Source organism: Amblyraja radiata, chromosome 2, assembly GCF_010909765.2.
Source record: "Amblyraja radiata isolate CabotCenter1 chromosome 2, sAmbRad1.1.pri, whole genome shotgun sequence".
Lineage (NCBI taxonomy): Eukaryota > Metazoa > Chordata > Chondrichthyes > Rajiformes > Rajidae > Amblyraja > Amblyraja radiata.
In genome coordinates this window covers 105,596,663-105,611,795 of record NC_045957.1, presented here as the reverse complement: position 1 = coordinate 105,611,795, position 15,133 = coordinate 105,596,663, and the positions used below count along the sequence as shown (strand labels likewise).

The 15,133-nt window shown below is 40.6% G+C and overlaps 1 protein-coding gene across 2 annotated transcripts in view; it reads right to left on the bottom strand.

Moving 5' to 3' along the window:
* Window positions 1–15,133, bottom strand: part of mindy3 (MINDY lysine 48 deubiquitinase 3) — a 118,993-nt gene that overhangs the window by 15,867 nt on the left and 87,993 nt on the right. For both annotated transcript variants that reach the window (XM_033012752.1, XM_033012762.1), the window contains 2 exons: window positions 11,938–12,010; window positions 6,241–6,328 (listed from right to left, as the gene is read on the bottom strand). In XM_033012752.1, coding sequence (XP_032868643.1) covers window positions 6,241–6,328; window positions 11,938–12,010 — 161 coding nt within the window. The remainder of the gene's footprint in view (window positions 1–6,240; window positions 6,329–11,937; window positions 12,011–15,133) is intronic.

Genomic DNA, 15,133 nt, shown 5'->3' with positions numbered 1-15,133 from the left:
TGATTCCGGAATAATAGATTCCTGAATACATAATTCTTTCTTTCTCATGGATAAGATATACTGTGACAAATTTCCATATTTCCAGTTCTTGTAGCCATTTCCTACCTTTAGCTAAATGTTCTCATTCATTAATAATGACCAATGGCAGGTCTGCCAAGCTTTCAAATACTCAGATATTTGTAGAGGGCGTTCCTTTGCCTATAGTATGCTTATTTTGCTGCCTGCATGCATATTCTCCTTTGCTCCATCTCTATCAGGTTAGCATATTATTTTAGGTCCTTCTAACCACTTTGCCATAGCTTTATCTGGTTAGCATTTCATTTTTGGCCTGCTTGCTCCCTTCATGCTCATCTGCACTTCCTATTGAACCTGAACTGATACCGTACCTTGGAAAATAATGTAGAGTGAGGGTCATATAGAGGTTCATGACACTATGAATTCTAGTGTAATACACTTCTGCTACTGATTGGCAACAAGTCCTCATGGATGTTCAGTTGCGAGTTGCTAGATCCAGGGACACTTCTATCCCATTTACATTATGGCAGTGTCACACAACATAATGTACGGTGAGTAGGAAGGAACTGCAGATGCTGTAGTAAATCAGTAGGTCAGGCAGCATCTCTGGACAAAAGGAATGGATAATGTTTCGGGTCGAGACCCTTTTTCTGAAGAGATGCTGCTTGACCCGCTGCGTTACTCCAGCTTTTTGTGTTTATAATATACAGTGTCTTCAGTCTGAGGAAGGGAAGGATGATGATGATCAGGACGATGTTCCGTGCCCATATTGATCAAATGGCACAAGATTTAATGATGACCAGAGTCAATGTTCAGGAGACACTTGTTGGTGGAGCAAATAAACCCTTAGATGGCGACAGAGGAGCCCATTATGGGCACAATGCACATTAAATATGATTCTGTAAGTACAACTATATCATGCTGTTTCATGGCTAGTATGTGGACAGCTCACTCAACTTCAGCACCAAATATCTGTGAGGACTTTGCCAGGTTGACCAGGCTGAGAGACTTTGCTGTGTCTGAATTCAGGACCTAGATTGATGGTAGGTGATTAGATCCTATTTATATTTGTGATATAAAATGTGACAATGAGGGGAACAGGGCGGCAAAATGTGGAAAAAACGAAGGGGTCTGAATACTTTCTGAATGCACTATTCTTATTGTCTAAGTACGTGTGAATTAAGGTTCTTGGAGACATCAGCATTGTTAGAGACATCAGCATTAAACAATTAGAGTCATAGAGTGATACAATGTGGAAACAGGCTCTTCGGCCCAACTCGCCCACACCGGCCAACAATGTACCAGCTACCCTAGTCCCACTTGCATGCACTTGGTCCATAACCCTCCAAACCTGTCCTATCCATCTACAACTGTTCCTTAAATGATGGGATAGTCCCAGCCTCATCTACCTCCTCTGGCAGCTTGTTCGACATACCCTCTGTGTGAGAGTTATTAAAAAAATATATATTTTAATTTTTGTTAGAAGCACAATAATGTGGTACAGCAGCACCTAATACTTGTTGACATCTTACATTTCATATACAACTTCTTATTTTTTGATTTAATAATAAAGCAGGAATAAGGAAGAAGAGAGTAGAAAAGATGAGATTGACATAAGTGGTGCGTGAGATAGAAAGATAGGCCGAAAGAAGAAAAAAGAAAGAAGAAGTAGAAGGAGAAAGAGACGAAAAAGAGAAAAGAAAAAAAAAAGAAAAAAAAAAAGAAGGAAAAAGGAGATTGAAAGCTATATACCTAATTTTATGTTCCAGGCCACCCGTCACCTGATTCTGACCCATTTTATTTCTATGGTTGTGTTGCACCATATGCTTGTAAGAAGTCGATAAAAGGAGACCAAATCAATAAGAATTGGTCTGCTTTACCTGGTAGAAGGAGTGGCATTTCTTCCAGATATGCCGTTTCCGACATATTTGAAATCCAAATTTTGAGCGTTGGTGCATTTTTCCAAAATTTAAGTATGTTTTTTTGCCGTTATTAAACCATAATTAAGAAGAGATTTTTGAAACGTATTTAGCTTATTCCCATCTTCCATTGATCCAAAGATAATCATTTCTGTATTAGGTTCAAGTCTTCTATTAAATAATTTTGTAAAAATTTCATTCCAAAATTTGTGAAGTTTTATACAGGAGACAAAAGAGTGTGTTATAGTGGCATTCTCAGATAAGCATTTATCACAGATGGGAGAGATGTTTGGAGTGAAAAAGTTAACCATCGAATTCCTATTACATCTTTTCCCCTTCACCTTGAACCTATGTCCTCTGGTCCTCGATTCCCCTACTCTGGGTAAAAGGCTGTGCATCTACCTGATCTATTCCTCTCGTGATTTAATATAACTCTATAAGATCTCTCCTCATCCTCCTACGCTCCATGGAAAAGAGACCCAGCCTACTTAACCTCTCCCTATAGCTCACACCCCCTAGTCCTGGCAACATCCTCGTAAATCTTTTCTGAACCCTTTCAAGCTTGACAATATCTTTCCTATAACATGGTGCCCAGAACTGAACACGATATTCTAAATGTGGTCTCACCAACGTCTTGTACAACTGCAACATGACCTCCCAACTTCTATACTCAATATACTCAAATTCTTAGGCATTTGATTTTTCGGTTGCAAGTTGTAAAACTGAGAGGTTGCCCTGTGGCTAAAAACAGAAAGCAGCATCAATCATAGTACTTACAGGGACATTGAATAATCATCATATATCCCTTCTGCTTTCATCCTCCTCCTAAAATAATTTTTATCTCTGGCTCTTTATTTCTTTCTTCACAACTTGCCTGATATTTGAAAAGTCAGTTTTCTCTCCCTTTCTGTTGCTCTCCAGTTAAAAAAAAGGTAGGAAAAGTAATGGATTTACAGTTCAACTATAAGCACTGCTTGAACAATAGTCTGAACAAAGGAGGAAAGGAAAGGGAATGCGCAATTCTGTTGATAAGTGCAGGAAACAAGACAGGTTAGTGTAAGCAACACTGCTTGAGCAGATTGCGCAGGAAGTTTAATGCCGAAATGGAGAAAGGTATTTTTAGTCTTGACAACAGATGGAAGAATATCTGGAATGTAGTGAACTATCTCTAACCTCAAAATTAAATGGGATGTGAATTTAATAAAAACGGATGTGACGACCAAGTGATGGTAGCAAATGGAGCTATATTTATACTAATAAATAACTATCATTTCCCCATGAGGCCTTAAATCATACATCCCTTGTTTATTATTTTAAGTTATGAACTTACAAAGGTTGAAGATTTCTTTTGTTGGCCTTTTGATGTCAATTTCCAATTGTGAAGTTCTACTATTATTAATCATACCACATATTGTGTTGGTTCAAAAGGCATCCTTTCTCAGAGACAGTATATGCACAGATTAAAAAAACAGATCCCTTGGAATTAAATAAATAATTGTCATTGTTGACAATCTCAAAAAGTGAAAAGGCTTAATTTTTGCTCAATGCTTGAAACAAGCACCATCGTTATTTTTCACTCTTGTTTATTCCCACATGCCTCAGAATTTGCAATGTCCACAACACAAAGTAGAATGCTGAAAACTGCAAATTCAGAAGCTCCCCCCAAAAAATAAATAAAAATAAGCATGGAAAATCATTGGTTCGTTCAGCCAAACTCAATGAGCTTTCTTTAAAGAAGTCAGTTTCAGCTGCAACAATTCAGAATGAACAAGGGTATTGTGGGGGTGTTGTGGCAAACAGTGCATGGTGAAGAACACCCATTGTCAAAGGGGCATAAAGATTGCTCCAGGAAAGGATCAAAGCAAATGCATGTAAGGTCAACTCATCAAGATAAAACAATGGGCTCCATGGTTTAAATAACTTAATGCAGGGGTTCCTTTAAAGGAGCCCTTTGTTAACCATAATCATGCTAAAGCTGGAGAATTAATACCTCCTCATATGTTATAACATCAAGAGTGGCCATCTTTAGCTCCCACTGGCGCAGGCGGCACAGTGGCACAAAGGCAGAGTTTCTGCCTTACAGCATCAGAGACCCGGGTTCAATCATGACTATGGATGCTGTCTGTATGGAGTTTGTACATTCTCCCAGTGACCGCGTGTGTTTTCTCCGGATGCTCCGGTTTCCTCCCACACTCCAAAGACATATAGGTTAATTGGCTTCTGTAAATTGCCCCTAGTGAGTAGGATGCAAAACTGGGTTAACATAGAAGTAGTGTACGGGTGATTGCTGGTTGGCATGCATTTGGTGAGAAGAGGTGTCCAGACAGAAATGTCTGAGAGTGGGCTCAACTGGGGAGATCTCGAAAGAACTGCCAACAACCGAGTGAGGTGGAGGACATTTGTCAATGGCCTCTGCTCCCTAGAAGAGCAAAGGGCTTAAGAAGTAAGAAGATGGATTTGGTGGACCAGAGGTCTTGTTTCCATGCTGTACCTCTAAACTAAACTAAAGATGCCAGCCATTTTAATTCCTCTTCCCATCTGTCCTCAGCTTCCACCACTGCCAGGGAGAGATCAAACAAAAACTCGAGGAAAAGTACTTCATATTCTGCCTGGGTAGTCTGCAATCCAATGGAATGAATATTGAATTCTCCAATATCAGACAACCTGAACCCCTCTGACCTTCTCTCTCCTCCTATTCACCTTTTTCCCCTCACACCTCCCTTCTTCACACCCACAGCTCCCTATACCTTATTTATTTTACCTTCCCCCCCACACAGCTACCACACTCTTCCCAATGGATTCCCTCTCCCCCCTCCCCTCACTGCTCACTAATCCCCTCCATCATTTGCATCTGCCATCATCACTCCACTTGGTTCCATTTGTTATCCTCTTTTCTTATTAGATGCCAGAATCTGCAGCCTTTTGTTGCCTCCACCTATCACTTCCCCTGCCTCCACCATACTTCCCAATCCCACTTGACCAGCGTCTACGTCCCCTCGACTCTTTCAGTCCAGATGAAGGGTCCCCACCAGAAATGTTGGCTCTCCATTTCCCTGCAGGCCTGCTCAAGGGCATTTCATAACGCCAAATCTGATTCAATTGTAAAAGTATAATCATTCAGGTTTCTCCACCAATGAAAAAGTAATTATATACATCTTTCTAATTCCATAACCCACAAAATTCCACATGGTCCCTGACTAATTTCAGCACATTTTGATTGATTGCTGCTTCAAAGAAACTTCAAGATTAAGTCTTGAGTTATTGACAGATACCCATGTTCTGTCTACAGCAGAATTTGACCCTTAGTCCTTGACCATTACTCATAGCAATAGTGCCCATACCAGCTGGTAAAAATATTTTACTTGGAGATTTAAGTCTGTCCACGAGAAAGGCAAAATGATGCAAGTTCCATTGCACTGTATCTCAGTCAGCATGGTGCTATTTCTTGCCCTCTCCCAACTCATGCACAGACTGTGTAATCAAAATTGAGCAGAAAATGGACAGAAATCTTTAGGAAAGATGTGTATATGAAAATCTCACTGAAACGCTGTGAACCTGAAAGGCTAAAATAGCATTAAAAAAAGATGCAGATGTTATTATCGAGCTCGTTAATCAAGTTATTCATCTACCCTCAATTCACAACCGTACTGAGAAGTCAGGAAAAAGGTCACTTCATGCTCTTTTTGACAGGGAATCCTGGAATCGCGATTCGCTTGGATAGCCCACAAAGCAACGTTTTTTTAACTGTATCTCGGTACATGTGACAATAAAAAAAACAATACTAATCCTGCATACGAGGAAGGTGCTAACAAGATGGGGGGGGGGCAGGAGGAGGTAGTATTTGCCCAAAGAAAATTCTGGATATTTATTATTTTACAATTAATCTGCAATTTGTGGATTTTTGCATCTGAAGGAATATATTATGTGTAAGGCAGTCGCTAGGCTCAGATTACCTCAGTTTCCGTTGAAGCATGCTCTCTAGAGTGTTAGAACCCCCTAACGACAATGCAAGTTTTAAAAACACAGCATGTTTTTCTACTGGCAGTGCGTATTGGGAATTCAGCAAAATTCACCTCAATAAATGAATGCTATAATTGATTGCTAAGGTATGATGGTTGATTTTCCTTATGTTTTTTGGTTCAGTGGGTTCTCTTTCTCCTCCCTACCGAAGCTTCAAACTCTTTTCAATTTTGCACCTGCTAGATCAGAGCATTAACATCATCTTCGGAGTGATCAAACGTAAATATATGATTTTAAAATGCTGCACAAACATTATTTTGTTGAAATATGAAATCAGACATTTTACCTGCTCAGGAAAAAATTCTTGTAGAAATGTTCCCAATAAAATGATGCCTAGTCCTTCCGGGTCTAATTTGTTCTTCATAATATTCACACTGAAATAGAGAAAACACACTCCATTGAAATAGTCATACGAAACATCTTATGCAGACTCTAAACAGAAATTCTGTTCATCTTTGTACATAATATACAAAGGCATTTGGAGTTTAACAAAGCTAAACCAAGTGATGCTAGAGATGTCCTACGTTTTTGGATACTTTTTTCATGGAAGCAAGAATGCCAAAGCTTTAGAATGTTTCCACCATGTGTAAGATGCAAATCAGAAGTCTGATGGTGTACTCTCCACATACCTGGAAGAACATCCCATTGCATGTTACCCATCCAACACCTTGAATAGTTATGCCCACCACCATGTGTGTGCATATTCTATAAGATGCCATGCAGTGGCTCTCCAAGGCTTCTTTGACTGCACTTCCCTAAAACACCAAAATCTAGAAGACAAGAGGAACCAGGCTCAAGGTATATCACGATCTACAGTTCCTACTGAGTCACTCACATAAGAATATAGGACGAGTAGATCATCCAGCCTCTCATGTCAATGATCACGGCTGATTTTCTACTGTACTGCCACTTTCCTGCACTAATCACTTGATTCCCTTAATATCCCAAAATCTTTCCATCTATAATATGCTCACTGCTTGAGCCTTCAAAGCCCTTCACCTTTCAAAACTTGCTTATCAAGAATCTATTTACCTCTGCATTAATAAAATTCGAAGCCTCTGCTTCCAAAGTTGATTTGTATGGCTGTCAGGGGTTATGGGGAGAAGGCAGGAGAATGGGGTTAGGAGGGAGAGATAGATCAGCAATGATTGAATGGCGGAGTAGACTTGATGGGCCGAATGGCCGAACTCTGCTCCTATGATCAAATGTCCTTTGAAGACGAAAATTCCAAAGAGCCATGCCTCTGATAGAAACAAATTCAACTCTTCGCGCTCTTGGGATACAGATCAAACAAAGACACAAAACGCTTCAGTAACTCGGTTGGTCAGGCAGCATCTCTGGAGATCAAGAGTAGGTGATGTTTCGGGTCGGGATAGAGATCTGTAGATACTGAAAATATTTAAGCTTTCAGGCCCATTAATTTCTATCATCTTTTTTATCATACTTTCTTAAAGGCAGGCTACCTACCCATAAGGTAATAAATTGATCCTATCCTATAAAACAGCTTGTTCTATATTTCCAGTCAGAAAAAGGGCACTGACCTGAATCATCATCTATCCATGTTCGCCAGGGATGCTACTCAACCCGTTGAGTTACTCCAGCACTTTGTGTCTTGTTTTGTAAATCAGTTCCCCGTTTCTGAAATTCCTTGTTTCTACATCTTGTTCTGCAGTTTGTTCCTCCACACACTAATCTAAAATATCCTGCTTGAAAAGATTTCTTCACAAACACTGGATTCAAATTTCCAAATGGTAGTATCTTGAACACAGCGACGACATTGCATGAAGAAAGTGGAGAAGAGCCTTGTTAGTGATGCTCCCATTCTAATTGGGCAGAGCCTGAACAAGGAGCTGAGGGGGACAAGAGTGTGAAGCTTGAGGGACTTTGACCATCATGGATTTGTTTATGCGAATATTGTTATAAAATTGCTTCAACTGAACTTACTTACTAGCAGTCAGATGGCATAAATCAGAATAGGAAATTAAGAGGCAGATCTTCAGTTTAGTTAATTGTCACGTGTACCGAGGTACAGTGACATTTCAGGTACAGGTACAATTTCTTGATTAATACGAGTGTCAAAGATTATGGGGAGAAGGCAGGAGAATGTGGTTAGGAGGGAGAGATAGATCAGCCATGATTGAATGATGAAGTAAACTTGATGGGTCAAATGGCCTGATTCTGCTCCTATCACATATGAAAAGCTTTTGTTGCGTGCCATCCAGTCAGCAGAAAGACAACACATGATTACAATTGAGCCATTTAGTGTATAAGATACATGGTAAGGGAATAACGTTTAGTGCAAAGGATGATTCAGTTGCCTGATAACAGCTGGGAAGAAATTGTCCCTGAATCTGGATGTGTGCATTTTCACACTTCCATACCTTTTGCCTGATGGGAGTGGGGAGAAGAGGGAGTGGCCAGGGTGTGACTCGTCCTTGAATATGCTGCCGGCCTTGCCGAGGCAATATAAGGTATAAATGGAGTCATTAGTAGAGAGGTTAGTTTGTGTGATGGTCTAGGCTGTGTCCACAATTCCGGCCGTCAATGGTGGTGTCGTCTGCGAATGTGAAAATTGAATTAGATTTGTACATGACTGCACAGTCAGGTGCACAAGGAGTAATAAGGGGGCTGAGAACTAGGCGTTCATAGAAATACACCTTCAGAAACTTATTGCGGAAAACAGAGGTGAGAAGGTTGTTAACATGGAAACATATGTTATAGGAGGCAGAGTAGGATAAATTCCTAAAGGCAATGAGATGAAAAATAATGATGAAGATACAGAACAAGTGTAGGGTAATGAGGAAAGAAAGTTAGGTGGGTTGCAAGAGACAGTGTATCCTCCAATATCTTTGATAAACTTGATGTTTTGCCTACACTGTAGTGGCAAAATGATATGAAAATATAAAAATGAGCACAGAAAAAAATATGATTTACAGGAGGCCTTTCAAATTATCTTAATGTATTGTGGGAGGAAGCAATGAAGCAATAAAAATTATGTGAGAGCTGACCTTTGTGCCTGGAGAAACATCCACCCGTGATAGTGGTGCCAAGCTTTAGAAACAATCCACTGCAAATAAATTCTTAAGTGTTGTTTCTGAGCTAAAGTAAGCGTTAATAAAAAATGGAAGGAAAATCCAAACATCAGGATTGCCAAGAATAGTCAATTTCGAATTGATGCAAACATGTCTGGCTTTATGTGTACAGTAAAATCAAAGAGTAAAATAATCACATTGCTCCAACTATAACCACAGTTCAAATCTTAGCTCATGGTTCCTGATCTGTCTCTCCATAACAGTGGTGCCAGAATTAGACTGAAGTTGGCTCATTTGCCAGCATAATCTGGTACTATTCAAAACTACTTGCTTTGCATCGCCTTTTTTGGGAGAAAAACCTCAGATCAGGTCATTCGTGCTTAACTTCTTATGCAAGCAAAGACAGAGTAAAATCCAGAGATTCCACTTGTCAGCACTTGAAAATTGTACTGCTTGCTCAAGGGGAAAAAATCCACTGATTATGTAGATATGCCCTGAATATATTTCTCTTCCAACAGGATCTTAAAAAGGAGCAATAGTTGGAAGGTAAGCAAGCTGCATGCATTGATTAAATTATCTTACAAGAACAAGACCATGACAATAAGCAATCATAGGCTCAAAGGCATAACTTACATTGCCCTAAATTTTGCAGGATCAGACAGAAGTTGATTTTCATAAATGACATACATGTGTATTTTCTTCTTTTCTTTTGCAATCTCAGTACACGTTGATCTAACAGGTTTGTATACCATTCATATGAGACTTCAGACACTGAAAATGTGGAAGTCTTTTGAATGTATTGGTCAAGAATTCAGCTCTGGGCAAGAGCCTGGAGCGGCGTTTCCTGAGAAAACCGCCCAGAACCTCGGCTTCAGCGGCGGCACAGCGCTGGAGCGTTATCGCGGAGCGGGAGATGCTGGCCGCTCCACAAACCTGCAGCTCCGCGATGTTTCCTCTGCGGTCTCAGCATACGGTTCCAGCGCGGCGACCCGGGCAAGGCATCGCCCGCTCAGGAAACGCTGCTCCAGGCCCGCTGGTGGGCTGCGAGGACGGGCCGAAGCTGCTGCCCTGAGAAAAGCTGCCTCTCCTGAAAAGCAGTTCCCCCCTTCCACCATTCTCCCTCCCCCCCCCCCCCCACCACATAAAAAAGGCTAGAGCTCCGAAAAACAAAAACTCAACTAACTAAAAATAAAAAAAAGTGAAAAAACGGACAGCTGCAGGCTGGGCAGCCACACCCATACAGGACGGCGCCCCCCTAATCTTTGTATTAAAATTGTTCACAAAAATGAAATATTTTTTAAAGCTAACGAGCTGATGATGTCACAATCGCTCTGCTCCTCGCGGCCCACTGCGCAGTATTTTCAACGTACAGCCTGCTGGGCATTTTTTCCCACGCGCTGCGAGTTTCATCACCCCCACTTTTTTCATTTTTTCATTCAGTCATCTTTTCTCCGCCCGCTCGCACTCGGCCACCCCACCCCACCCGCAGCCCAGCCGCCCTACCTCCCCCTCCCCCCCCCTCCCCCCAGGGCTCTGGATTGAAGCCGCTGAATACGCAGTAATTTGTTTGGGCTTCCGAGGGTTTCAGAGGTGCCGAACGCTACCGAGGCCCGCCCACAGTAGGCCCCGCCCGCTTAGTGTCCGCGGCGCCCGCTCGTCCTCTCCCTCCCACTTCCCCTCCCTCCCCCCACTCCCCCTCCCTCCCCCCCCACCTCCATCCCTCTCCACATCTCTCCCCACCCCCCTCTCTCCCCCTTCCCCCTCTCTCCCCCCACTCCCTCCCCACCCCTCTCTCCTCCCCAATCTCCCCCTCTCCTCTCCTGCCCCTCTCCACCCCCTCTTCCCCCCATCTCTCCCCCCCTACTCTCCCTCCCCCCACTCTCCCTCTCTTTCTATGTCCCACTCTCTCTGGCACCTCTCTTTCTGCCGTCTCTCTCTCTACCCTCCATCTCTCTAGACTCACTTGCGAGGTGGGGGCTATGCGTCAGTGGATAGGGCGGGGATGGGGTAAAACAAGCCAATTAATAATATTATGGTTAATGTGCGTGGGGGGTGGTTAGTGTGCGTGTGGGATGCTGCAGGCCGCCCCCCCCGGGTCTAGTGTAATCTTAAAGTTCACTGACTTCTCATATCTTTAATTTTTTACAACCTTTAAGGTTTCAAGGATTTTTTTACTGCCTATTATACATTTAACCATCACTGCCTCGACAATTATTACATCGACCGATAACCTCAATATAAACTATTTCCGATGTTCACTTTGGTACAAAGATTGCTGTAGAGCTAAACATTTTATCCTCAGAAATTCATGTTTTCTTGTTCTTTTCCAAGTCATCCTCATGTTTTTGGAATTTGTTTCAGCAGTTGTATTTGTGCATAATATTTTTTGAGGATCCGGGAAATTCAACTGTTTAGAATTATAATATTATCATACCCTAATCTCCATTGGAAACATTTGCAGTTTCATATGCTTTCCAATCCCAGTTGGACGGACTATCAAATTATTTGTACAAAAGATTGTACGGTTATCAAATTAGCTGTCCCTATTTGTGTTCCCTCCAACTATAGATATCTTAAATGTTCAGAATTATATGTCAATTTATAAAACTAACAATAAAAGCTCGAAGGAGCTGAAAGAAAACTGATACAGAGCCCAATGAGCTAACAATTTTGAAATCGTGGCCTGTAATACAAGGCAACACGAGTAGAGGAGTATGAACTTTCTCTTAAGTTAAGGAATGTGTGCACCAATTCTTCCAACATTTATTTTTGTTATATTCAAAACAATTAGGAAGTTGGATTCTGGTTAGAAATAATGTTGTATTTGTACAAGAAAAGGAATTATAATTATACATTTAAGTCAGTCAGGAATGAAATATATAAATAAGAAAAAACATAATTTTGTGTTACACTTTATAAATGAAACATATTTTAAAGTAGAGAACACTTACTACTCAGGTTCCGACACCAAGTCCAAGGCTCTCATCACATCCTCCAGCAAAGTGTCTGGAATAAATCCATTATCTGTCATGAAACAAGAAAATTGTTGATTTGATAACCTCCGAAAATCACTAAAGAAGGGCACACCATTACGGACTAGTTTATCATCTTGTCAGAACAGATAAAGATCAGAAGATCAAAATTCTGAAGCTTAGTAATTTTGCTTGCTACATGTTGTAAAGAAATGCAGTGTCAAACATTTAGAAGCATTAAGAGTCAAACTACACAGTATGGAAGCAGGCCCGACTTGCTCATGCCACCCAAGTTACCAAACTAAACTAGTCCCATTTGCCTGCAATTAATGATTAATTAGAATTTTGATTTTGGCTCTAAATGTACCTTTAACTTGAACTATTCAAGGAATAATCCTATGTAAAAAGTCAGAATCAATGTAACACTATCTTTCAGATCACAAATGGATATCCATTGAATTAAAAATCTGCAGGAGCCCTCGAGTCATACAAAAATAATCAACTGCCGGTTTCCAATAATTGATTTTCCTACATCTGATCCATTGGCAATCAACATTTATTTTAATGTTAAGATTACATTAGCTCATCCCTACTCTTCAGCACCAATCCAAAAAATATATTATGAAATTAAGAATTACCAATAGAACTGTGCAAAGAACACAAGCACACCATCAATAATAATTGCTTGCAATGATCTGGTCAAATTAAGTTAACTTCATGATTGTTGAGCTCCCAGTTGCTAACCACTTTAACTCCCCTTCTCACTGACCTTTCTGTCCTGGGCCTCCTCCATTGCCAGAGTGAAGGCCACACACAAACTGGAGGAACAGCACTTCATATTTTGCTTGGGAAGCTTATAACGGTGGCATGAATGTTGAATTCTCTAATTTTAGGTAACTTCTACAAACATCTTCCTCCCAAAAAGTTTTATTTATCCTCCTATCAAATGCCACAGGACAGTTTTCTGTTATAAAGAACTTTATAAACATAAGTTGTTCTATCCCCGCACAGATACTGAATGAAACCTTCACGCATTTATATTTTTGTTTCAAATTGTTATTTGGCCTTTTAGTATGCGAGACTGATTTCAATTGAAGTTTATGAAGGATTTACAATAGTAAAATAAAATCAGTCTTTTATGTTAGTTATTTCCATCATTCCCACTGTCAAACTTCCTGTTTTCATTTTTATTTTATGATTAATAATTGGCAATGAGTTAAACGGTAGAATCATTGAAAATTATGACACAGGTGGCGGCGATTTGGTAGTTTCCATGGCAGTAGTTTAACTGCAGTATGTGGTCAGCATCTGGTGTTCTTTAATGGAATTGTATCAACTTACATCAATATCCCGATGCTGCTGTTTTGCAGCTGGATAGCTCCAATGTATATCTTATTTACCTTGTTAATTCTTTTAGGGGACTTAAATCTTCAAAAATAATTGAATAAGGACCTGGCATTATTTGGGCCCATATTCAGTTATTTATGCACTCCAGCCCAGAGGAAGGGTCTAGACCCAAAATGAGACTGCATTTTATTCCACGCATGCTGCCTGACCCATTTTTTTTTTGCTCTGGATTCTAGTTTTTGTAGTATTTGTGTACCCAAGCACTTCATGTTTTTAAATTGTGGATAAACAGCAAGATGTGAAACTAGGATGCGACATCTGCAAATTAATCTTGGCTATAATGGCGAAGACATCAGGGCATGCTGTCTGGAGGCTGTTAACCATGGCTTGCAGCTCCTCCAGTACGAGCCAAATTTCTGCATAGGGTAGGTTGTAGGCTGCAGTTATGATGACTGTGAATTCCCTTGGGAGGTAGGAGGGGCGGCATTTAATTAGAAGATATTCCTGGTGCGAGAGTGGGACAAGACCGCCACTTCAGAGCACTGCGAAGAGTTTACCATGAGACAGACACTGCCGCCTCCCCCTTTACCCGATGACGCCGTCGGGTCCATCCAACGGATCGAGAAACCTTCAGTCTGGAAGGCTACGTCTGAAGAGCTGGAGGTAAGCCATATCTCTGTGAAACACAGTATACAGCATTCCCTCATGTCCCTCTGGTTAAGCAATCTTGTACTAAGTCCTCAATCTTATTTTCTAAGGACTGTACATTTGCTAATAAAATGTTTAGTCCCCTACGCTTCATTCTTACTTGCAGGCTGCCCTGACGCCCATGTTTTAAGGCAACATAGAGGCCCACTCGTTACCTCTAGGTACTGTACTCATTGTTAATGTAGGTCGTGGATTAAACACAGATTAAAGAGCTACAGATCAACAAGTGTTAGAACATTAATGTCACCAGATGCCATTTAAAATCAGTACCGCAAAAAGGTGAGGCAGAGCACAAGTTTCACAATGCTCAAAATTTAAAGCTCTGTAATTTCAAAGAAGCAGACATCTGGTTATAACCAGAAGAATCAACTAGGATGTACTTTTGAAAGATTGGTTTATTTTACAAGTCTTCTGCCACTACATTCACACAGATCATCAATGCACTCACTTAAAAGAGAACACGTTAAAATGTAATCTTAAGGTTTGCTTATTAAAATAAAATGAGAGAGTCAAGGACCAGAGGACATTGTCACAGATTAATGAAGTTCCCACTTAGGCTGCAACGATGATGATTTTTTTCCCTCAAAGGCTTAAGCCTTTGAATGACTGAAAACGTAATTCTTGAATATATTGAAAGTGAATAGTTTTAATTGGTAAGGAAATCAAAGGTTATGGGGATAGGGTGGGAAAGTAGATTTATTAGATTGCACAGCAGGCTCGATGGGTTGAATGACTACCAACTGTTCATATTACTTATGACCTATGATATGTACAAATTACTACCAACTTTCAGAAGATCTGCCCAATACTTAGAAAGGATTTCAACTTGGTAACATATGAACTAAGGGTTAATAGTAAGATTAAACGAGAACTTACCAGTTCGAAGTTTGATCGTTATTTTATGAGGAGTACGTTGAGGGAATACGTGAAGAACCCCGCCAGGACGCATGCGTGTCATTCTTCAAAGCAGCGGTGTGAAATCACAGATAACTGTAATGACTGAACATAGTAAGATTAGAGAAGTAAATACCAGTTGAGTATATGATCAAGGGTGGGAGCAGAGGGCACGTATTCCCTCAACGTACTCCTCATAAAATAACGATCAAACTTCAAACTGGTA